At 36.4% G+C, this 24,368-nt stretch overlaps 1 protein-coding gene across 1 annotated transcript in view; it reads left to right on the forward strand.

The window, feature by feature from the left end:
* The first annotated feature begins 5,893 nt into the window (after positions 1–5,893).
* stat6 (signal transducer and activator of transcription 6, interleukin-4 induced) overlaps positions 5,894–24,368 on the forward strand; it is a 30,809-nt gene continuing 12,334 nt past the window's right edge. Inside the window, exons 1-7 of the mRNA XM_065285669.1 lie at positions 5,894–6,029; positions 19,944–20,086; positions 20,275–20,419; positions 22,967–23,047; positions 23,169–23,376; positions 23,845–23,936; positions 24,034–24,182. Coding sequence (XP_065141741.1) covers positions 19,956–20,086; positions 20,275–20,419; positions 22,967–23,047; positions 23,169–23,376; positions 23,845–23,936; positions 24,034–24,182 — 806 coding nt within the window. The 5' untranslated portion in view covers positions 5,894–6,029; positions 19,944–19,955. The remainder of the gene's footprint in view (positions 6,030–19,943; positions 20,087–20,274; positions 20,420–22,966; positions 23,048–23,168; positions 23,377–23,844; positions 23,937–24,033; positions 24,183–24,368) is intronic.

Here is a 24,368-nt window from a genome sequence, read left to right on the forward strand (position 1 = left end):
TCACTTGCCCGATCGGGCCTGTGCTTCACCCTCAGTCACTAATATATTTTCATCAATGTATGTTATTTAACATCTTGGAAGCAGACATTTACTTGGGTAAAACACGTAAAAAGAAACAATGCAATATTTTGCACCGTTTGTTGTCAGTTTACAGGTAAAGCAGAAATGTTGGAACATGTCTGTTGTATATACAATTATATTTGACTTTTGAATTATTATTTTTAAATATGTGACACTGAAATTTTTGTATTGGGGCCAGTGAAAATTTTGGCAGGGCAAGTAAAAACCTGAGCCATTGGCCTGACCGGGCCAGTATAAAAAAAAACATTAAGCCCTACACTAAAAACGATCTGAATGGTAGTAAATATTTGCATTTGAGGTAGTAAGAGATGATTCGTTTAACAAATGAAAAGGGCGAATGAATTACTGTTTAACCAGTGTTTTATTATTTTGCGACTGGTGAATAAACTCAGTGAGGATAAGGAAATGACCTTGCTTATATCTCTGTGTGTTAGATGATATAGAATATGCTTCAGAAGCTGACCCCATTTTAACCTTCATTAGGTCCAATATATTTTTTAAATCTGAAGATTAATCTCTCTTTGAATGTAAAGTGCTGATGGATGCTGATAATTAGGTCTTAAATTAAGATGAATAATGCAGGGTTATACGCATTCATTGCCCTCCAGTCCCACTATGAAAGGTAATTGTCCTCGAGCCACCGCCGGTAGTGTAACGTAGGTTCATTTGTTTTATAAACGTATAAAGTCAATAACACATTCACCTTGTAGATGTACTAAGGGTTAAGAATACGAGGGGAGAATTTAAAGGTCAATATTGCCTTCGAACTAAAATGGTACAAAGCTCAATCTGAGACTTTGCTTTGATTTTCCAGTGGAATATCTGATCAATACACTGGCTTTTATTTATTTAGCTTTGAAATGAGATCGGTACGTATATGTTTTTACTAGTGTCATTTGGCTAACTAAATATTTTAGCTGTAATCGAAGATTGTGAGAAAGCTCAGGTTTAATAAATAAACAAATGATGAAGATAGTTTGTTCAATATTCGTGTCATGTACTCTAATTACAGGGCAATAATTCACAGGCAATAGGAAGGAAACTCTTTGCAATTTATTTGCACAGCAAAATTTTCAGTGGCCATTGAGAGCTTGTTTTTGGGGGTGTATCTTTGTTTGGTGTTGCTCTTGTAAGATTTTGTTTTAAGTATATTTACATCACTTATTATAAACTGGTTAAAAAAAGGAAAAAACATGGTTGAATCTATTTCTTGTATAATGTACTGGAACATTCACCTAAAGCAAAAAAATCCCTATTCCCATATATTTTCCACGATAACCTTTACCATAACAACTTATGCTGGCACGCTCAGGAGGATGTGACCTGGTCAGCTTGAATTTGACCTCTTTGACTTGAGAGCTGGAGCAGAATCTGAATTAGAGTATGACCAGGTATACAGAACATTAACCTCATTTAAATCCAAAAATGACAGGTCAGCTTTTTAAAAACAAAAACTGTTAAGATAGCAAAGGGAAACATGCATATATGTTCGGAAAATTGTATTCCTGGTGAAATAAAATAATTAATGCAAACTTTTTGGGGTGGTTTTCCGGACAGGGATTATCTTAAACCAGGACTAGGCCTTAGTTTAATTAAGAAATAAAACTAGTTTTAACAAACATGCCTTACTAAAAACAATATTGTGTGCATTTTGAGGCAAAACATAGGGTATTTATGTATTTTAAGATAGGAAGTTTGAACAGCTCTTAAGATTAGTAAATTTTCTTAAAAAAAATCCAGATCATTTACTCACCATCATGTAATCCAAAATGTTGATGTCTTTCTTTGTTCAGTCGAGAAGAAATTATGTTTTTTGAGGAAAACATTTCAGGATTTTTCTAACTTTAATGGACCCCAACACTTAACAGTTTTAATGCAGTTTCAACGCAGCTTCAAAGGACTCTAAATTATCCCAAACGAGGCATAAGGGTCTTATCTAGCAAAATGATTGTCATTTTTGCCAAGAAAAATAAAAAATATGCACTTTTAAACCTCAACATCTCTTCTTCCTCCGGTCCTGTGACGCGCCAGCGCGACCTCACGTAATCCGACATCACGTCAAGAGGTCACGGATGACGTATGCGAAATGACGCCCCAGTGTTTACAAGTTTAGAGAACGTTGTTGTTTGTAGAATGATATGTCTTTGTTACTGTTTATTGTTTAAAATGGTCCACAAATGTGCGTTTCATATATGTAACACGTAACCTTTTTGCGTCGTTACGCAATTACGTGAGGTCGTGCTGGAGCGTCACAGGACCGGAGGAAGAAGAAAAGTTGTGGTTTAAAAGTGCATATTTTTAATTTTGCTTGCCAAAAATTATAATCGTTTTGCTAGATAAGATCCTTATGCCTCGTTTGAGATCATTTAGAGTCCTTTGAAACTGCCATTTTAAACTGCATTAAATCTGTTAAGTTTTGGGGTCCATTAAAGTCCATTAAAATGAGAAAAACCCTGGAATGTTTTTCTCAAAAAACTTAATTTCTTCTCGACTGAACAAAGAAAGACATCAACATTTTGGATGACATGGTGGTGAGTAAACTATCTGGATTTTTTTTAAGAAAATGGACCAATCCTTTAATTTTTTTTAGTCTAGGACTAGTCTAATCCCTGTCCGGGAAACTGCCCCTTTAAGTTGAGAAAAATGTAATTAGTTGATGCACTGTAATTAGTTGATTCCATTATATATTAGGGGATAGTTCACCTTTCATTTTTGGATGAACTAAGGGTCTGCTAATGATAAAAGCTTTATAAGAATGTTTTTCTTCCACCCTTATCTTAAGTACTTTAAAAAACGTTGACATTACCAGTAAATGGAATTAGCAAATGAAAATAAGATAAGATCAAGTATATATAGGCTGGTTTCATATACAATAGAAAGTTTTGGCTTTCATGTCCTCTGTGCTCAGGCGCTGCGCTTTGATGACCTGTCTGCACATTGGTATGTGCACGGATACATAATATGATTTTTAAATTGGATTTAGCATTTTAAGAGTTACATATTGACTTTAAGGTAATCTACAAGAATACATCATATACATTACACTGTCACAGTGTCAATAATATGATCTATTCTTTTATATTTTAAAATAGAATCATATTTACATCAATGTATGATCATGATAGAAACCAGAGAGGGTTCATGTGAAGTGCAGCATGCAATAAGATTTCCCATACCTCAAGACACTGTTTCTACCAACACCATGTCCATAACCGCTTGTCTTTTGCACTCTTTTGTCCTATCTAGCCTTGATACTGACAAGGTTGACATCAGAGGAGATCCCTGACACAGGGTGAGTTAAGGCTGCCAGCTGGTAGCAATCAAGTCTATTTAGGAGTCAGGGACACATGGACCCCCAGGGCCCAACCCGTAACTAGCCCAACCCTTAGCCCTAACTCCCCCCAACCCTCCAGTTACCCAGTTGGGCTGTATTGATTCCAGATGTGTTCATCTCAGTACCACTCAGTGCTGGGTCTTTACCTAAAAGGACCCTGAAATAATTACAACTTCACAACCTGTGAAAGAGAGGAGAAAAATGTGTAAGCAGGACTAACATCTATATAAACAAACACGTAGATGAGTTACATGAGTCAATCAACCAAATATTTGTTCATTTCTACTCTCTATTTATTTGACGTAATTCATTAACATTCCTAATGATTCTATAAAAATAGATGTCATACTTAATTATTTTTTTTTGTTAAAAGTGACTCACAGTAATGTCAAACAGTATCATTGTGATCTCAAACAACTTGAGTTGCGAAAAATATATTTTTATGCTGTAACTTTTTTAAACAGCTGCAACGTGTTCGTTCTGATGAAATGAATCACTTCTTGCAAGCTATTTGTAATTAGGGACTTTTTATTGATAACATTTGTAACTTCAAACTTGATTTTTAGACCTGTCAAAATCTATCAGTGGCACATTGATCAAGTAAACTCCAAGTAACAGCTGAACCCCTCAAGCTCATACTGCATTATGCTGACCTATTCTCTCAAACACAGGCCAAATGAATCATGACTGGTCAGGAAATGGACTCTGATATGAGGAATGCCTGAGAACCCCCTGCATGACCATGCTACAAAAGGAATGAGTTAGTATTTAGTCTACGAACTTGTACGTTTTGGTAAAGGCAGGATAAAATGTATGTTTTCTTTTTTGTTAAATACAATTTATTGCACAAGTTTACCTTTTACAATTACAAAGACAGGCCAGTTAGACTTTCACACGACGACCGACTGCCCTCTAGTGGTGGTATACGATTTTTACAACCTTCAGCAACTTACAGGGACAGTTCACCCAAATTAAAAAATTCTGTCACCATTTTTTCATCCTCATGTTGTTCTAAACCTGTATACATTTCTTTTTTCTGATGAACACAAAAGAAGATATTTTGATAAATGATGGTAGGCATACAGCTGATTGTAACTATTAGTAGGAAAAACAAATACTATAGGATTCAATGGGTACCGTTAACTGGGTCCTTACCATCATTTATCAAAATATCTTCTTCATCATTTATCACAATACTTCCATAATATTTTTTTCCTACTATGAAACTCTATGGTTACAATCATTTATCAAAATATCTTTTTTTGTGTTGATCAGAAAAAAATAATTAATACAGATTTAGAACAACATGAGGATGAGAAAATGATGACAATATGTTCATTTTTGGGTGAACCATCCCTTTAACACGTCAATAAAAATGTATACTACAGTATTTACTACAGGTTATCAATTCATACAGTTAATAAACTTCTAAAGAATATTACCATAATATACTACAATTTACTACAGTTTACTGTAAATCCTGAAGTATTTTAAATTAAAATTATATTTAAAGATTAGTACTTTTTTTGTTGTGAAAACAATCAATTCCAGTATAAATAACATTTAACACCAACAAAATAACATTGCGTGTTAGCTTCATTAGCCCATTAACGCTTAATGTCTTTTTTCTTTATTTCTTTCATTCATTTCAAAGTGATAAAACAACCTCTTATGTGCCAGTCACGTTGCTCATTGGCACTGTAACGATTTCCTTAGTTTGTATTTCCAGGAAGCAGAGAATATGAGATCATAAAAACCTGAAGAAACTGAGTTCGTTTAAGAAAACGGAAACACATTTCGAAACTCCTTACTGGAAGCTAAGCTGTTTGAGCAGAAAGGTCGTTGTTTCCCCGCCTACAGTCGACGATGGCCCTCGTCGACAACAGAGCTGCTATGCGTCTCACGCGCGCTACCGAACACGCACAGAATCCCCACACTGTTGTCTCGGTAGGCAGCTCACTAGGTTTTGAAACACATCCGCATGACTCACTGTGAATACATTTATCTACGTATTGGCCCACTTTTGAAGACCGCTTTTGAAGAATTGCAATGAACTGCTTCATTAACTTTGCTCGTTTAGATGCTTTACAGCTTATACACAGACTAACCAATAATAATGTGCAACTTCATCCATTTCTGTTTACCCATCACATAGTTTTAATGGTTATAGGCTACAGTGTGAAATTTAATTGGAAACTATATTGAATAGGACTACAAAAACTGGTAGTGTGTCTAATGATGTTATTTGTCGGATGGTAACCAAAATAAATTTTAAGTTTTAGTTCTACTGAAATATAAGGAACTTTGTAATAGTTTCAATATTTAATCGTGTTTATAATAGGCAACCATTCGAATTTGTATTTTTTCCTCTATATAATAAGTATATGGGTTTTATCTTTGAATTGAAAAAATATAATGTTAATCATATGCTGATTAAACGAAAAACACATTTTTCAAAGCCTGTAAAGTTTTCTAGATATCCAGTAGAGCTGCGTCAGGGTGGCAGCAACTTCAGTGTAAAGTGAAAGTAAGTAGATAAAAAAACAACAAACGCACACGGAAGACGCAGACCTATTTCTCTTTGAGTTTGTTAAAGAGCTGGCGTCAAAAGCAGGTATGCTCTTAATATTATAGTGTTTGGTATATAAACTATGAACTGTAAGCTTATTAACATCTGCATTTGTTAATCGTTTAATGTTGCTGTAAAAAGGAAATGCGAGTTTTGTGACATTCGCTTCACTCAACTGTCGCGTTGAACTTTTCTGTACGCGTAACGTCGCTGCCGCGCGAAACGCGGAATAAAACTGGCATCTTAATGTTCGTGTGATTAAATATTCGTTTAAATTGATCATATACACTTATAAATGATGTAACTTTGCTGTGCCATTACATATATCTCAAACAAACTGCGCCGAAGATGAAAAGATTAGAGTCTGGCCTGGTAGCTCCATGACTTAATATGAGAGATAATGATTATATGCACTTTCATGTGAACGTATCCTCATATACCTGTACTGGAAATATAAAGGAAGACGACTTTTACGGCTTATTTATTATTGTACTAGTCCTGTCTTTACGAATAAGTTACAGGTAAACGTTTTGGTAAAATAGGGGAAAAACACTTGGTGTGGCAAAACGATTTCACGCCCTACTTTCTGTTCCCCATAAGCTGTTTCTGACATTAGTGTATTGCTTTGTTTTGTACATTATTGAGGTGTCAGTTTTTATAAACTCTCCTCACTGTTTTTGTATCATTGCTTGTGTGAGCTCCAGTCTTACGGATGTAACAGCCACATGCTGTTATTTTCATAAATATTACATGAAAACTAATGGATGGGTGTGCTCTCGCCTTTCTAAATGTATTAAAAGGTCTAAATGCGGTTTTTGTTTCTGTATATACAACAGGCTTTAGATGAAGTAGATTAGTGTTTGTGTGCTGTACTTGTCATTTACTTTCACATTTATTTATTTTGGACATTTTTCATAAAAAAGATGGTATCTGATCACTGCTTGTGAACTGATGTAAATAATGTTTAATTGGTTTATAGTTTCAGTCAAGGATGTACTGACCATAAGTGTAGTGCAATGGAGTCAATTGTAGGAATTATTGAAAGTGTAGTTCATTACACATACTGGAAAAGCAGAAAAATCATGTCCACTGTGAACTTAAGCCAGCTTGATTGAGTTTTATGGTATTAAGTACACTATTGCCATTAGCTATAATTGAATGCATATAAAATAAAATAAAAATATGACCTAAAGAGCACCTATTACATTGCTAAAAACAACGTTATTTTGTGTATTTGTTGTAATACAATGTGTTCGCTACTTTATAGTCCAAAACCACATTATTTTTCACGTACCGTACATCAGTGGTCTCCCCGCACGTAGTCTGTGTGTTGCCTGCCAAAGCACAATCTATAAATAGCCTCAATTTTAGTATTTATTTATTACATATATAGTTATATTAGCTTGGGTTGGTTTACGTATGTTAACATTTTAAACAATGATAAAACATATCAACAAGTAAAATAAAATAAAATCAAAAAGTAAAACAAACAAGTTTTGAGTAGACTATTTAAAAAAGTAGCCTTTCAGAATGTTTTATCCATTGAGGTAGCCCTTGCCGTACATCATTGCTCCTCTATGCCCTGCCTCTTTGAAACGCGTTGATTTTATACAAAGATTTTCATTCTGAAAAGTGCAGTGTCCTCCGATTTGCCAGCTAACCAGAAAGTTGTTATTGGCCTGAATACCTCTGTCGTCACCCGGACGCTCCTTATCATGTTTGGAAGATTGGCGTCCAATGCAATACTGACAGGAGTTAAAATCGTCTTTATCAATAAGAGCCATATCTGATCCAGAAAATGCAGATGACCAAGCTGATCGATCAATTTTGCCAGCGCAGCTTGAGCAGGATGTAAAAGATTGGTAAGGTAAGGATTACTAAAACATTAAAACCATGTCTGCAGTTGTGATCATAGAAATGACAAACATCAAGTGCTATTCTGCACTGCTCAAAACTTGCGCTGAGCATCAGATTTCTTCAGCTGAGCGCTTTGTTAACTTTGATACTTGAGCTGTGAGCTGAGTGGTTGTTGTGATACTTGTCCCGCCCCCCTCCACTGTGATTGGACGGCCGTGTTAGAACTGACATTGACGAGCGGAGCTTTTCACCTGAAGTTGAATATTTTTTAAGGGCCAAGACACACCAAAGCTTTTTTACGCGGCTGAAACGCCTGGAGGAAGCCGAAAGCCTGCTGTTTTTCAGCTGAACGTCAGCTTTCTTCACCTGAGCTGTGATACTTGAGCTGTGAGCCGGTTGGTTGTTGTGATACTTTTTCCGCCCCTCCTCCACTGTGATTGGACGGCCGTGTGAGAACTGACATTGACGAGTGGAGCTTTTCATCCCCTTAACTCTCGGCACTAAGTGCGGAAAAAAACGCAGAGCGCTGGTTTTCAGCGCGGAATCAAATCGCTAGCTGCTGGCTTATTTGAAAAATGCAGAGCTTCCATTGGAAACATTTGAAAACATGCACCGGCCGCCGGCGTAAAAGCTTTGGTGTGCAGGCCCCCTTAGGCAGTAAATACTTTCAATATTATAGCATAGACTACTTACAGGCTGTGAGTCAGAAGCGGGGGGAAATTTGATAATGACCGTTGTGTCCACGTCAACAGTAAACTGTTGCCCACATTCCTTGTGTTCGTTGTAACTTAAAGCAACACTATGTAGTTTCCATGTAAAAATGGCTTACAGCTCCCCCAATTGGTTGAAAAGCGCAACAGTGCCTGGTATCAGACACTCTTTTGCAGGCAGGGGGAGGGGCGGGGCTGTGTTTCCTACCCTCCACCGCCACTTTCAGAGTGTGCTTGTAGCAGCTAGGAGGCTGCTCAGGTTGGAGCAACAGTACAATTTGTCCAGTTAAAAGTTGTTCTATCACTGAAATAATTTTAGAGACATTATTTAAAGGTGAAAAAACTACATAGTGTTGCTTTAAAAGAGATTTAAGTTGAAAATTATAACTTGCATCATCGTTTACTTTGGAATTTGTACTTTTTGCGTATTGTTAACATGTATTTATACACACTTACACATCAAAAGAAATGGGATATTGTGACAGAAATTGCAAGTGCAGACAAAAGCACTTTGAGTTTGTTGATACCTGTATATGTGAGTTGCATGCAATAAACTGCTAGGTTTTGGATCTACTACTCATAGGGCCCTATCTTGCACCCAGCGCAATTGACTTTGTCAGTGACGCATGTATCATTCGTATTTTGCACCGGCGCACAGCGGGTTTTTTCCTCCACAGACGCACGTCGGCAAACTAGGGAATGAATTTGCGCTCCCTGGGCGGTTCAGCGCAAAAAAAGAGGCGTGTTCGGGCACAAACCATCCCTGATGCTATTTTGCAGTTTCAAAAAACAATTGCGCCACTGACCAGAAAAAAAGTTTAAAGTCAGTGGCGCGTTGCGCGTTGTTCATTATGCTATTTAAAGGGCGCATGCTTGACTATAATGTATAGCGTGCACAACGCGCACACACTTTGCTTATCTAATCTACACAGATGCAACACTTATTTTTGCAAATCATAAATTGTTACACTAAAAAATATTAATACACGAGATAAGGGGAATCATAGTGGTGAGCATTGTGGTGATAGTTTTTATTTATTGTGTGGCTGCGTTAAAAAATTCTCATGCAAATAACGATTAAAATATTTTCATAAGTTTGTTGTGTGGCTGTATTACGTTTATTTTATGTAAATAATAATTAAAATTCTTTCATAAGAAACCTTAATGTATGTGCACTTGATTAGTAAGTGTACTTTGGGGTTGGACCTTGCTTGCGTTTCTTGGGTCCGATTTCAAAGCCCCCAAACCCTTTCAGCGGTGAGGGTGGACGCAGATCTGTGTAGAGGCAGATCCACCTCCCGTTACACGGCGTGCCCGATTTATGCTGGCAAGCTTGGATTCCCTCGTCTCCTGACATCATTGTAGCGCTTGGCGCAACGATGGGGATGCCAGCTGATGAGACTTTGGCTATTTCCTCTCACGCCTGTTTAACCTACGCTGATTTGTGCGTGTTTCTCCTATCCCCATACAAAACAACTTCTCTGTCTTTGACTGCTCTTACAAGAACGTGGGTCTCCTCGGCTGTAAACCGCTCCTGGCGTGGTAAATCAGTCATAATAATAGCAACCCGCCATGGAACTTGCGCCCTTGCGTTTAAAGGGAATGTTGGATAGCGTTCTGATTGGTTTATTTGACGTTACGCCCAAACCACACCTATGAATAATGAACCTACTTCAGACCAACCCCTTATTGATTTGCGCCCGGCGCAAGAGTTATTTCTTCCGCCGGGAAAATAGCAACAGTGCCCGAGATCCGCCCAAAAACTCACTTGTGCGTTGCGCTTCGCACTCGCGTTTCAGATCGTTAAAATAGGGCCCATACACTCAACAAATACAAACCGATAAAATAATTGACCAGTTAGTATTCAGAGATGGAAAAGCACACACATCCTTTATTCAAGTAGAAGTACAGATACAAATGTTTAAAAATACTCTTAATTAAAAGTAAAAAAGTGTCGGCTCTCACATTTACTAAAGTAAAAAGTAGCCATTAATACTACCAATAAGATTTTAGCTTACGAAGCAGCTTACTACTCTATCCTGTTTCATTTAAAGCGAAGGTGATTATTCCTCATCTTTTGTCTGTGACAAAAGGCACTTCTCATATGTCGTCACATTGAAGGGATAGTTAACCCCCCCAAAAAAATTCTGTCATCATTTACTCACTCTCATGTTGTTACAAACCTGTCTACATTTTTTTGTTCTGAATAACATGAAGGAAGATTTTTTTTTTAGGAATGTTTGTAACGAAACCACTGAATTCACTTCAATGGTATTCTTCTTATATTGTGTAAGTGAATGGGGCTTACAAACAGTTTGGTTACAAACATTAATTAAAATATCTTCCTTCATGTTATTCAGAACAAAAAATGTAGACAGGTTTGTAACAAACTTGAGAGTGAGTAAATGATGACAGAATTTTCATTTTTTGGGTGAACTATCCCTTTAAGACAACACTGACTTTCTTACCAATTTATTTTAATTCCCTTAACACTCATAAAATTGTTTCATACTCAACAGATTTCTACAAAATATTCAATTCACACAGAGACCATGGTCTTCTTTAACATTATAGAAAATTATAAAGTTATTAAGGGCTCTTTTTCATGAATTTTTTTCATTTTGGTTTATTTTGCTCATGTTTCATGTCTTATTTTAATCTAATGAAAAAAGTCATTAACTGAGAAAGATCTGTGGTGATACGCCTTATTTATTTTATTTATATTCACCTGCAATGCTTTACTTGAGCTGCTTACAAGTCATGCTAGCAAGACACAATTCAAATAATTTTTTCTTGTGGCTAATTAGGTGTTGAGTATTATGTTCATCACATACCTAAACAACAAGCCAAGAAAAATACAACTGAATTACGAGCTGGGAAGGGCTACTGCCTACCTGTCTATGGTGTGCTAGCTAGGCATGCAGACATGCCCAGGGGGAGGGAGAGATCGCATGGGAAAAGACAAATCTCCCAACCTGATTTTTTTTATTAAAAAAGGAAATAGTACAGATATTTGTGGAAAAATATAAGGAGTAAAAATAAAAAGTTTTCAGAAAAATGAATAGCAAAGTAAAGTACAGATACCCAAAAATGTATACTTGTACTTTGTTACTTGCCATCTCTGGTTGTAACGTCTGTAGTAAGTGCTCGATTGTATTTCTTTTTTAGTTTTTCCAATAAGTGAATTAAACAAACTCATAAGATCTCATATGCCAAATAATCTTTTTAATTTCAGTTTTTTAAGGAATTTTGCTCAACTATCCTGTTTCTAATATTGGATTTATATACTTACTATATACACCATAAAGGGGTCCTATTATGTTCATTAAAAAAATAATTGTGTATAATGTGGCTTGAACATAAAAATATTTTCATAGTTACAAAGTCCACTCCAAAGAGTGATATTCCCTTTAAGAGAAAATTTTTAAGAACTGCAACAAATGGCTTATTGGAACTACGACGTGCTCCTTCCATATATTGTGACATCACAGTTTCGCTAATTTGAATAATTCCCATCCAAAGCATGCGCTAAAATGGGGGGCGATGCCTGGTTGAGCTGCTAAAGTAGTGTTGAGTTGTTAAAGAGATGTTCTTTTGTATACACAGATATATTTAGACCATGTAAACCACAAATATGTGCAAAAAAAATGTCAATGGTTTGTGACATTGTGTCTGAAATGTGTAAGATGATAACATCAAGTCATGTATGTGTAACTTATCTAAACCGCTCTGTGAGGGAATCAAACTGACGATCGATCTGGCATTAGAGTCGGGCGCTCTAACTAGGTTTACACACTGTTCAGCCTTAACACACTAGCTGATCTCTGTTACACTTGCAGTGGTGCTTCTGGTGAATCTGTTTGTAAACTAACAAAAACTGAGACGCTGAAGCTTGTGGTAATGGTTAGGGACGGATTTATCAGTGGTGTATAAACACCCTACAAAATGAACTGTATTGTTTTTATTACCTTAAAATGAGATGTTTTCATCTACATACATAACATGGCCATTTTGAGCCATCATGTTTCTACAGTAACCCTAAATGGACAAACTGTCCTATAAATCGCGTTTTGTTACTATATTGTGTCGGACGATGACGTGTTTGTCTTGTGGCGGCTACCATAGCTTCACTATGTGTTTCAAAAGGGAAATAATCCAATCATCACTGTTATGATTGAATAGCTTCATTCCCGGTCATTACATGTGGGGAATTGTTTTGAAAACCTTCATGTGTAAAAATAGCTGCCGAAAACACATATATGTCTGAGCCAAAAAAGTTTCTGGGTGCAAATGATCTGAAAAGATCTTGCCCAATTGCCCAGCCCTACTTTAAAGGCATGTTTGCTGATTGTAGGAAAGTTGCATATGGTTTGCTTGGCCCCACGTATTACTTCCCTACACGCAAACCTGTGGGCGGGGCTACAAAAGTAGTCATTATCATTTGACTCTGGATGTGGTATTTAAAATCTTTACAACGTCACAAATTCTTGGATCGGCTGTTTTCTGGGCTTGGTACCAAAAAATGTTTATTTTAGTAACAAGGACAATTTAAGTTCTGAAACTTGCAGGATGTCGTTTATGTATATAACAAAAAATCAAGTTAAAATTGATTCTTTTGATTCACTGCTCTTTTAACAAATGTTTTGAAGAATCAAAGTTTAACAAATTACTTTGTTGACACAGTCTATAACCTCATTCCCACAGCACTTTGGTCCCAGAAAATACCCGTAAAATTGCCAGACAAGCCCCTGTGTGAACGCAAACACATCCCATACATTTTCTGTGATCGCTCCCAGAAAGAGGACCTAGTAAGATACCCGGAAAACCCTTTGTGTGAACAAGAAGCCGCAACAATGCCGTAATAGGTGTGTCATAGTGAGGACGCGCGTCATCACAACGATAAGTTATGGTTCAGCTCTTTAAAACGAGAGATTTACATGCAGATTATCATTCACAATGAGAAATGAAGCATAAACAATGCTTTAAGGGGCGTGCCGTAGTGAGGACACGCATGTCATGGCAACATGAAGTTTTGGTTCAACTCTTTAAAATCAGGGATTTACATGCAGATCAACATTCACGACGAAAAATGTTAGCAAACTGGACTGAAGCAGATATCAGGTAGGTTAGCTCGTCACTTACTGAATAGTCACCGTCAAACATGTTATTGGTACGACTTACTTAATGCTCTCACCCAGATTTTTATGCTGAAGGAAATCAAGGATTTCAACAGGATTTTTGTCTTCAAAATCAGTCATGGCATACATTACAGTCAGTTCTGTTTTTAGCCGGGACAGATTGAAGAGAGTTCTGTGACTCTGAGTTAAGCTGGAGAACGCTGTATGCGGGAATTTTTTCCGGTATGATTGAAACTGGTCAATCCAATCAAATGATGAGAAATGCAACGGCATTATAAGCCAGCTAGATACCAACTCGAAATCTGATTGGTTAATGCAATGATTTATTTGCCATTTATCTTAAGCTGAAGGCGCCTGCACTGTTCGTTCTGAAGGCCTAGGCAGATTTCTTTGACCCTGGCAACACATGATGTCAGCCACAGGCTGAAATATGATTGGATAAATGCTCTATCAATATACACTACTGGAGGAAGCACAACCAAGAGAAAAGCTATGAAATAAAGATAGACTATTATGGGATTCATTTAATACACATTCATAGAAAAAATATATTAAAGTGTAAATCAGTGGTTCAGATAGTGCCAGTAGAGAATTAAATTTCTCCAAATTTTAAAGAAAGATCTTGTTTAGTTTTCTTTGCATGGGTGTTAATAATTTGTTAGACAATACAACTGTTGCGCCTTAGTACTGAAAAGTAAAAGACATACATTTTTTTTGTTTATGTTTCTTATTTAAACTACCTAAATAAGAGCAAAGCGTTCACCAGACCAGTTTTTCCTGCAGTGCTGCTTTTGTAACAAAATTGAAATTTAACACCTCAACTCAGGCATTTCTGCTCAAACTGAATTTAGTAGTATATTATATCTAAAACATGTTGATTTTTTTAGAGTTAACAATTGTTGCAAGCACAGGGGCTGTAGCCTACCCTTTAAAGAAGCACAACATAAAGGACATAAAGTTCATATTAATACCTCAGAGGTACATATTACTACCAGATGTATACATATCTGTACCTAAACGGTACATATTAGGACCTTTTTGGGGTACTGTCCCAGTGACAGTTTGAGACCATTTGTTTGACAGTGTAGTATGAAGTAAAAAAATAAGAAATTGTTGGAATGTTAACTTAAAAAGTGTTTGCTTCTAACAGAGAATGTTAAAATCCGGTTTCATCTGACGTATGCACGCTGCCATGGTTATGTGCCTGGTCTAAGGTTAACTTCCAGTCAGTGCTTGTTTATCGGTCTGGCTTGTGACTAAGTGACCATTGGAACAAATGCCTTGTCAAAAAAAGAAATGTTTTGGGTTCCTTAGGACAAGGGGAGATGATGGATCACTGCTGTCTGAAGAGAGATTTGGCAGTTTTTGAACAGCCCTAGTTTGGGCCATAAAAGCTGTTTGTATATGTTGTTTTTGCTGAAACCATCTATGTAGCTTAGTACATTAGTGAATAAAAATGCACACCTTTTGGCTTATAAACTGAGGTGTAAAGTAATTGAGTAATTATACTTGATTACTGTACTTAAGTATTATTTTTGGGGATTTTTACTTTACTTGAGTACAATTTAAAATCAATACTTTTACTTTTACTTAATTAAATTTTTTAAGAAAAAAAGTACTTTTTACTCCCTACAATTTTATTTACAGTCAAAAAGTACTTATTTTTTAGAGATCAATTCATTCTATTTTCCCTCGCTATTACCAAAACAATTGAATTTATGGCCAGTTTAACGTCAATGTTATTTATTCTGGATCCTTTGGACTATTCTAAGGAATTGGCCAACAGTTCATCTGATGATGAAGATTTTTTCTCTTCTTTGAAACTGTCAACACATGAAGTGTGCTCCCGTGTGACACGTTCCCTTTGCAGCATCTCTATCAAGACTAAGACCTTGTTCACACTCTCAGTCCAAATCTGATTTTGGTGCATATCCAATTTGACAGATTCGCTGTGCATATTTTGTATCACAACTGTTCAGATCTGATCTGTGCGTCTTGTAGCGCTCTGCCGTTTTACGGATTTCTATGGCAATGACGTTGCGCTGGCACGGCAATCTGCCTCGATGTCTGGCGTGTTTATGTGGCACAACAGCGTGACATAACCGAAAAGCTACACAAATGTGATCAGAGCGGTCAGGCTGAAATGGATTTTCAGAAATGTGATTTGAAAGTTCACACGTTCTAAATGTGATTGGATTCCTATCTGATATGCATCAGATTTGGAGTGACAGTGTGAACAAGGCCTAATACAGCTCTTCCTGCATCGGCTGCCTGTGAGAGGCTTGATAGAGCTTGAATTTTGACAATTAGCTTAAGTTAAATTCGAGGTTTTACAATTTTGAGTAGCATGTTGCTTACTGAAATGAGGTCTTATAGCTTGATAAATAAATACAATTAAATTCAAACAGTTGTAAAGCAGGATAAAAAATTTATGTGGTTAATTGACTATGTTTTTAGGGATTAAAAGCTTAATAATTCTTCTTGATACTTTTCCTTTTTTAATACTCAAGTACAATTGTAATGTGGTACTTTTTTACTTTTACTCAAGTATGATTGGGGCCAGATACTTTTACTTTTAATTGAGTAAAATTTACACTCAATACTTGTACTTTCACTTGAGTAACATTTTTGAGTACTTTTTACACCTCTGCTTATAAACAGCATGTTAACTTTGACCCACTTAACACTTTAGATGTAGTGCAGTAAGTTATACTGTAAGAAATCCGAAAAATATCTCGTAATCCTTGTTTAAACCAGGTAATACACCCTATAGTTTACAGCAGAAAGAAAATTGAAACTCTTGAGTAATCTGCTTCATCAATGTAAATATGTTTGAATTTGCCACCCATCCCTATATTTGAAATAAAGTTGTTAGAAGACCTATGACAGGTGTAGTAGAGTGTGAATAGTGTAGGTGTAAAAAGGCTTGACTGGTGAGTCAGAAATACACTGGAAACACTGAAAAGTTTAATTTAATGAAAGCATTTGAAATATTAAAATATTAAGTCACGTATATTAATAGCTTTGGGTGAATTTAACTTAAAATCTGGAAAAATTAAAGTACATTTCATTAAATTCCAGGTTAATTTAACACCAACTATGTAATATCAATTGCTATTTTCATTTACTCAACTGAGTAAAAATGAGTTTAACTTTAATTTAATTTCACATACTTTGATTCAGTGTAGGCTACTTAAGGATATACACATGAAATTATGAGTGACTTTGTCAATCATTGAATGATCTCGATTCTTCAGAAGCATTTACGCAACTGTGTTTTTATTATGCTTTTTATTACTGTGGAGAGAATAGGGTATATTTACCAAAGCAAAGTTTAATATCCTGAACAGTGCTCTCACAGCACACTACAATTTAATAACACTACAATAAAATAACACGATTAATGCTAAGAGCTTAAACCTCTGTGACCTTTAATTAAATAAACAAAACTTTTCAGGCTTTCAGCTATTTCTCACAGTATCACTGAAAATGGATGCAGAATAATTTTTTATAGTCTCAATAAAAATGTGTACTAAACTTGGGCTATTGTTGTTTACTTAGAATATATCATTTTTTATAAAATGAACCCTTTCACACATAAGTTAAAAATATTTTGTGACGCGTCATGATTGTCACGTGACACACCCGCAACTAACATATGTTTTTCCTTTTATTAATACATGTCAAACAAATAAAAGATAAATGTCTACATAATATTTGGAATGTCTACTTTAAAATGATATAAGTGAAATTGTACATTGCTAATACTACATGATTTCAGCGTTGTCTATATAGGTTGGAATGTGTGTACTGTATAGTAATTGTCTTGTGGACAAAATAAACTAGCGAACTAGACGCGCGAATGAGGTGGAAACGCATCTGCACATTGACTTAACTTTGAAATCACTCGCGTTTCACGCCTGTACCGCGTCTGGTATAAACGCAGCATTAGATTAGCATTTCTTTTTACAACAAAACCCATCACAATGTTTTTATTCTTGAAGTGATCTTTATAGGCTACTGTATGATTATTAGTTGGACTGGATTGCCACGTTGAACTTGAAAGCGCAACCATAGTAAACCGTTGCTGTATTAATGATAAAGTAACACATTAAAAGTAATTTACATTACAAACGACAGATAAGGACAACACTTCATTATGTTTTATTTAGTGTAGAAAACCAAACATTAACCTTAACCCTCAGTAATGTGTATACATGACATATAAATTACATTTATATATATATACGACAGTGAAGTATAACATCTGAACATTAATTTATATTAAGTTAACATTAAGTTAACATTGAAAATAAGGGAAATGTCCCAGTTTACTCGCCCAAAATACGGGAAAATTTTAACATGTATCTTTCTGTTGCTTTTCCTCTGCTGACAGCAAAAACTGCTGCATTAACTAAGCTAGTTGTGAAGCTCGGTCGTTGCTGACTTTGCTTACACATTGGCGTGAAATCGTGCTCCCACAACAACCACACTGTTATCTTAAAAAGGCCCTTTATTCACTATTTTTTCATATGGATCCGAACCGTTAATAGTTCCGATTTTGTCCACATACCGGTCCCTGCTTCCCTATTTAACGTATCCCAGTAAATTCCACATCCTTATCGGGATTTTAACATCTTTTTTCTTTCTTTTCATTCTCCCAACTATGCTGCTTCTCCTCGTTCGACTTGCTGTATGTTTACATTCGCGAGGCCATCAATATGGCCGCCACGTCCCAGAATGCAAAGCGGCGCCCAAGCCCTATTGGGACAGAGATTGTGCCATTTTCATATAGTTTTAATCAAATCGTAATCGCTTCAAATAATTGTTTGATGTATTGGCAAATATCACATCGCTGGCAGAGAAAATGTATATTGTATCACATCGTAATGACCAGTCCGATTTACACCCCTAGAAAATTCCTGTATTTTTACTTTTTTATTTGTAGTATTTCTTTGTCGTTTAAATACTGAATAACAAAAAAATGATTGGATATTGGCCTATATTAAAACGATTTCCAAGACTAGAAAATAAACTAATTTAAATGGCCATATTGGTGAATTCTGATCTAAATTTAAGGGGTTTTTAAGTACAATTTCTCATTGTGATGAAAAGACATTTTACAACAAAACAGGTTTTAACTGTTGTGTAATTTCATATTGAATTGTTATAACTGTTTTAATAATTTCTAAAAACATAATAGAGTTACTGAGAACTGCTCAAACCTGCTCTTGATGTTCCAAAAATGTTTTATAGTCCAAGCCAAAGCTAAATCTCTATCAAAGTATGTATACTCTAGTGTCAGAGTAATGGGGAACATGATGGAGCATGCACACATGCCTTTCAGCACATTTCAGTTTTAGGACTTGTATGGCTGTATGTCACTTCTTTGAGAACACTAAAGTTGTTTATACATAAGCAAATGTACATTTTTGATGCTGTCCTTAAGTTAATATTGTACGTTTCACTATCAAAACCTATGAAAATAAATGTGTACGATGTCAATATAATTCACATTGTATAGTTAAAGTTACAGTAATTCTCATGAGTTTGTATATTACCTACAAGTATCATTACTAGCTTTATCACATAAAAACTAGATGTTTGTGTAAAGTGTAGCATAGCTGATTCATTCTGCGTTTTTTGTATTTTATACAGCATGTTGTGGTACTGTATTCAATGTCTTCTGTACCTTGTGTTAGTAAGAGATAAGGAAGACGCACTGTTTTCTCACTATTTGCTAGACAAAAGTCACATAGAAGATTGATAACAAATTCCTCCAAACTTTTTCTGTCCTCTTTGCTCTAAATCAAAACTATGTAACAACCCATCATGCCATATAAAACCTGAAATACAGTTTGTCATAAAGTGTTGACTTAAGAAGTGTGTTATCTTGCCATCAGATCGAAATTAGGAAAAAGATCCTGAAAAATAAACTGAACAAAAGAATGTGCAAGAAAAAACGTGGCATGTTCTAACGTATAATAAACCCGATTCCCGCAATAGAAATGTAATTTGAAATACTTAATTTTATGTAATACAATTCATTTGGCTAAGTCATATATAGGCTCTATAAATAGCAAAATAATAATCGCAAATAGACAATCTTTCGAACTATGATTGAAAATGCCTTTATCTTGTCATTATTAGATCGGTTGCTCTCTGTCTGGTGCAGAATCCGATGCAGTGATTGAAAAAAGGGTGATTGCTTTTTTTAGTGCTGGTAAATATTGTCCTAAAATATATTGTTACAGTTCCTGCAGACTATGGCGCTGTGGGCGCAGATGACCCCGCAGTTACAGTACCTGCCAACCCAGACGCTGAATGAACTCTATCCAGACACATTTCCGTTGGACATCAGGCACTACCTGGCCAACTGGATAGAGGAACAGGCATGGTATGATGTCACTGACATGTATAACACAAAAGTCATTTTTGATGATGTCACATGCATGTCCTTTTGTAGTCAAAACTGAAAAGTGGGCTAACAGCAAACAAGTAAATAAAGTTGAAACAGTATAAACTAAATTATACTATAAAATGAATGACTCCATTTACAAACGTCACTGTTGTTATTGTATTTAGGGAGAACTTTAATGTAGACAATGTGGAGCAGGAGCCTCAGGCTCGAAGGCTGCTGGAACGGATGATACATTTGATACATGAGGTGGCCAAACAAAACCCTAACATGGTGGAGAGGGTCAAGCTACAGCAAATGAGCAAGAACTTGGTATGTACTGAAAATACTCGCAACACTCATAATTATCACTGGTTTGGGACTGAAAGCTACTGTATCAGTAAAAGTACTATTTAAAAATCTTTGGTTTTCATCAAAAACGAAAGTGAAATGAATTGCTTCAGAGAATCCGCAACAGAGGCTGTTAAAGCGATACTCCAGCCAAATATAAAAATTACCCTATGATTTACTTACCCTCAAGCAATCCAATATACATATCTATCATCTTGCAGACAAGCAAATTTTGAGTTATTTTATGTCCTTGTTTTTCCAAACATTAAAAAAACAGGGATCGGGGAACAACAGTTGCCCCAAAAAGTGCATCCATCCTTACGATAAGTAATCCACATGGCTCCAAGATGTTAATAAAGGGCTTTTGCAAGTAATTGATGCGCTTTTGGACAAACTCATGCACTATATATGTGTGCCATTATTGATATCAAACCTCAGTTGATGTTTAATTCAGTTAAATATTATTTATATAGCACTTTTTTACAATGTTGCATTGTTTCAATGTAGCTTTACATGAAAGAAGAAAATCAAGAAAACAGGAAAATTATTACATTTATAGCATAAAATACACAAGGTATTATTGCAAATGTTATTATCCTCAGTAAAAGATCTACTAGAGTAATTTACTATATCTACTAAAACTGTGTACAGGTATATGTATTTTGCTGAGACTATAGGAGATTAGTACATTAATATTATAGATGACAACATGATATTTAATCCAATATCTCTATCCCATAGACCAGTGGTCTCCAATCTTTTTTTATTGGAGAGCTTCTTTTTGAAAAATAAAAGTGGTCGAGGCTACTTGTGTCACGTAACACCTGTCTATTAACTCACTGTGATTTGAACTCTTTCCCCTCTAGCATTAAAAAAGTTGCCAGCCAGTGCCAGCATTTTTTAAAATATTTTTTACAGCGTTGCGCGGATCAGCCTGTTGCCGCGGCGTGGGCTTTACAGCGTTGCACAGATCATCCGGTTGCCGCTGCGCGGGCTTCACAGAGTTGCGCAGATCGGCCGGTTGCCGCGGCGCGGCCTTCATAGCGTTGCGCGGAACGGCCGGTTGTCGCGGCTGACTTTACTACCACAGGCGCTTGTAACACTAACCAGACATCCAAATGCGCCATAACCACAGAAAATAAATAAATAAACACACGAGCTAGCTACCTGCAATTAGGACACGAGCTACCAGTAGCTCGCGAGCGACGTGTTGGAGACCCCTGCCATAGACCGTAAAAAAGATGGACATAGCGACGCCGCTTCTTTTCATTGTAATGAATTGAAGCCAAAAATGTTTGGCCATGGGCGCTGCCATGTTACGTAAAAACATCAGTTTGGAGCCAGGGCATGCGCAGAAGGAGTCATGGTATCAAACTTCTGCCCAAATGCTCGCGCGCCCAATTTAACCATGCCACTTATAATGACACGCCCTGTTTCTATAGCATCAAATTACTAGCTAAAATGAAACTTACTTAACACAAAATTGAACAACTGAACATATATCATCGTGATAACAACTTCCTAAAAGGACCAAAACCATCTTTCTGAAAATTTTATTGGAAGTGTAAATAATTTTTTATTTTTGAGCTGAGTCTCGTTCGTTTGCATGGAGAGGGCGGGGTTTATGGCTTGTACTGCAGCTAGCCACCAGGGGGCGATCAAAGAGCCAGCGGATTTACTTTTCAAGATGTATAGGGCACACCTGGGGCCTCATTTATAAAGCGTGCGTACGCACAGATTTGATCGTAAAGTGTGCGTAGGCGAAAATCCACGGCAAAGTCCATATTTATAAAAACCGTCTTTGACATGGAAAACTGCTTAGCGCCACGTCAGGGTCTGAGCAGACGTACGCACTTTTGCTTGTCTGATTGCTGCAGGTTTTTGGAAATATAAGCCGTTCTTGCTGTTTGAAACTGGGTTTAAACATTGACAAGCGCTTTTTATATGTCTGACATTAATTACGCATCGTTTAAAGGCGGAGATCTGAAACTGCTCGGCTGCGCGCACAAGTTCAAGTTCATTTCTGATTTATAGATTTGAAAGGGGTACGCGCGTTTTCTGCGCGTACGTTCGGTTTATGAATCACACGTATGCATTTTTGTTAAATGATCGTAAGATCAAATTTAGGATGGTTTTTACGCAGCATTTTTATAAATGAGGCCCCTGGTCTATCCAGCTTGCAAAAAAATTTCCCATATGAAAGATTATTTAAGAACAGGAGTGTAATATACACAGAAAATTTGCAATGATACCATGAACAGTGCAACTTGCAAAGAAAATAGAGAAAGGAATAAAAGCAATATTAACAGATTTGACCCTGAGCCAAGCTAATGCCAGCAATATCGAGGAAGAAAGTGAAAAGGAACCAAAACTCCACTGATTTCTAAATGGAGAAATAAACCTTTTAAGAAACCAGGCTCAGCTGGGAGGGCCAGTTCTCCCCTGACATGCTACAGCTTGATGCTCCACATTTAATGATTTAATGATTATTCTAATTATAGATAAGTAACTGAATGAATGTCTTTTTAGAGCGTGTTTCATCCACAACCCTTGCAGCTGGTGAGGACAGTACGGGACATTCTGAGGAGAGAAAGACAATTGTTACAGACAGTAAGAACAAAGCCCGTTTGTTTGGGATTTATTAAGAAAAGAGGAACTGAAATCTTAAATATATATATATTACATGTAAAGGTTCATTGTGTAATTTCTCTTTGTATGTGTTTGTCTATAGGGTATCCATTCTGACTTCTCAGCCTTTCAGCCCATGCCTCAGGGTCCTTCATCTTCCAACGGCACCCAACAACTTCAACGGCAAGATTCAAGAATTGATGTGGACAATTTGGTGCTCAAAGTTTATGAACTTCAGAACTGTCGTCAACAGCTTCATCAGTTTCAGGAGAACTTGAACTATGAAAAACAGGAAGCTGAGTCTGTACCTGGTAAGAAGTCTTGAAAACTAAAAAATCATACAAAACATGTCATATTTTAGCATCTTCAGTCATAGTTTGTCTATAATTATCTGTTAATTTCTGATAAAAGAAGGATTAAAAATATTTCAAGCACTTACTGTAAAAAATGCTGGGACGTTTCAACCCATTGATACCAAACCACGTGTTGTTCATAAATTTGTTCATACTTTACCCATCCATGGGTTGAAACGACAGACAAACCTTGCAAGAGGAATGCTTGTTTCAGTGTCATGATTGATGTTCGGTGGAGTATACATTTTTACTCCACAATAGAGTAAGTGACAACAAAGATTACTTTTTTACATTATGGGGCAGTTTCCCAGACATGGTTTAGATACAGTTTTGCATCTATTTGATAGACACGCAGACAGACAGACTAGCGCACACTTGTAAAGTATGATGTTATCGTCTTGTTTTTGTTTACCCCCCTAACAATAGGACAGAATGAATTGGATCTACAACATTCAGATCCAGTCGCTAAAAAAAAACGCATACAGCAACTTGAGTACAATTCTTCAATTTGTGCAGAGGTAAACACTTGAAAGCATTTGTTATGTAACTGAGTAATATGTGGACATTAAGAAAGACTGCATTCTTTGACCCTGATCATGTGCTACGTGTTTACAGAAACGTGTACAGCTCCTTCAGGAAGCTGTTTGTGCCCTGGAGCAGTGCCAGTCAAATCTTATACACAGAATTAAGTCCTGGAGGTGGGAGCAGCACAGGGCAACCATTGGCTTGCATTTCGATGACAACCTTGGACACCTTCAGACACGGTGAGGTTTACCTTTGTGCCCAAGTGAAAGATGTTTTTGGGTCCACAAGATTGTTGATCCTGCAACAACATTCCAATCAACCAAACAGATTTGGGCAATAAATTTACAGTTTATGTGAAGTTTAGGCTTACTATCAGGGTTAGGTGCATCATTGTTTTCAACGGTTGCGTCCCACTTATTTAGCGA

Source organism: Paramisgurnus dabryanus, chromosome 21, assembly GCF_030506205.2.
Source record: "Paramisgurnus dabryanus chromosome 21, PD_genome_1.1, whole genome shotgun sequence".
Lineage (NCBI taxonomy): Eukaryota > Metazoa > Chordata > Actinopteri > Cypriniformes > Cobitidae > Paramisgurnus > Paramisgurnus dabryanus.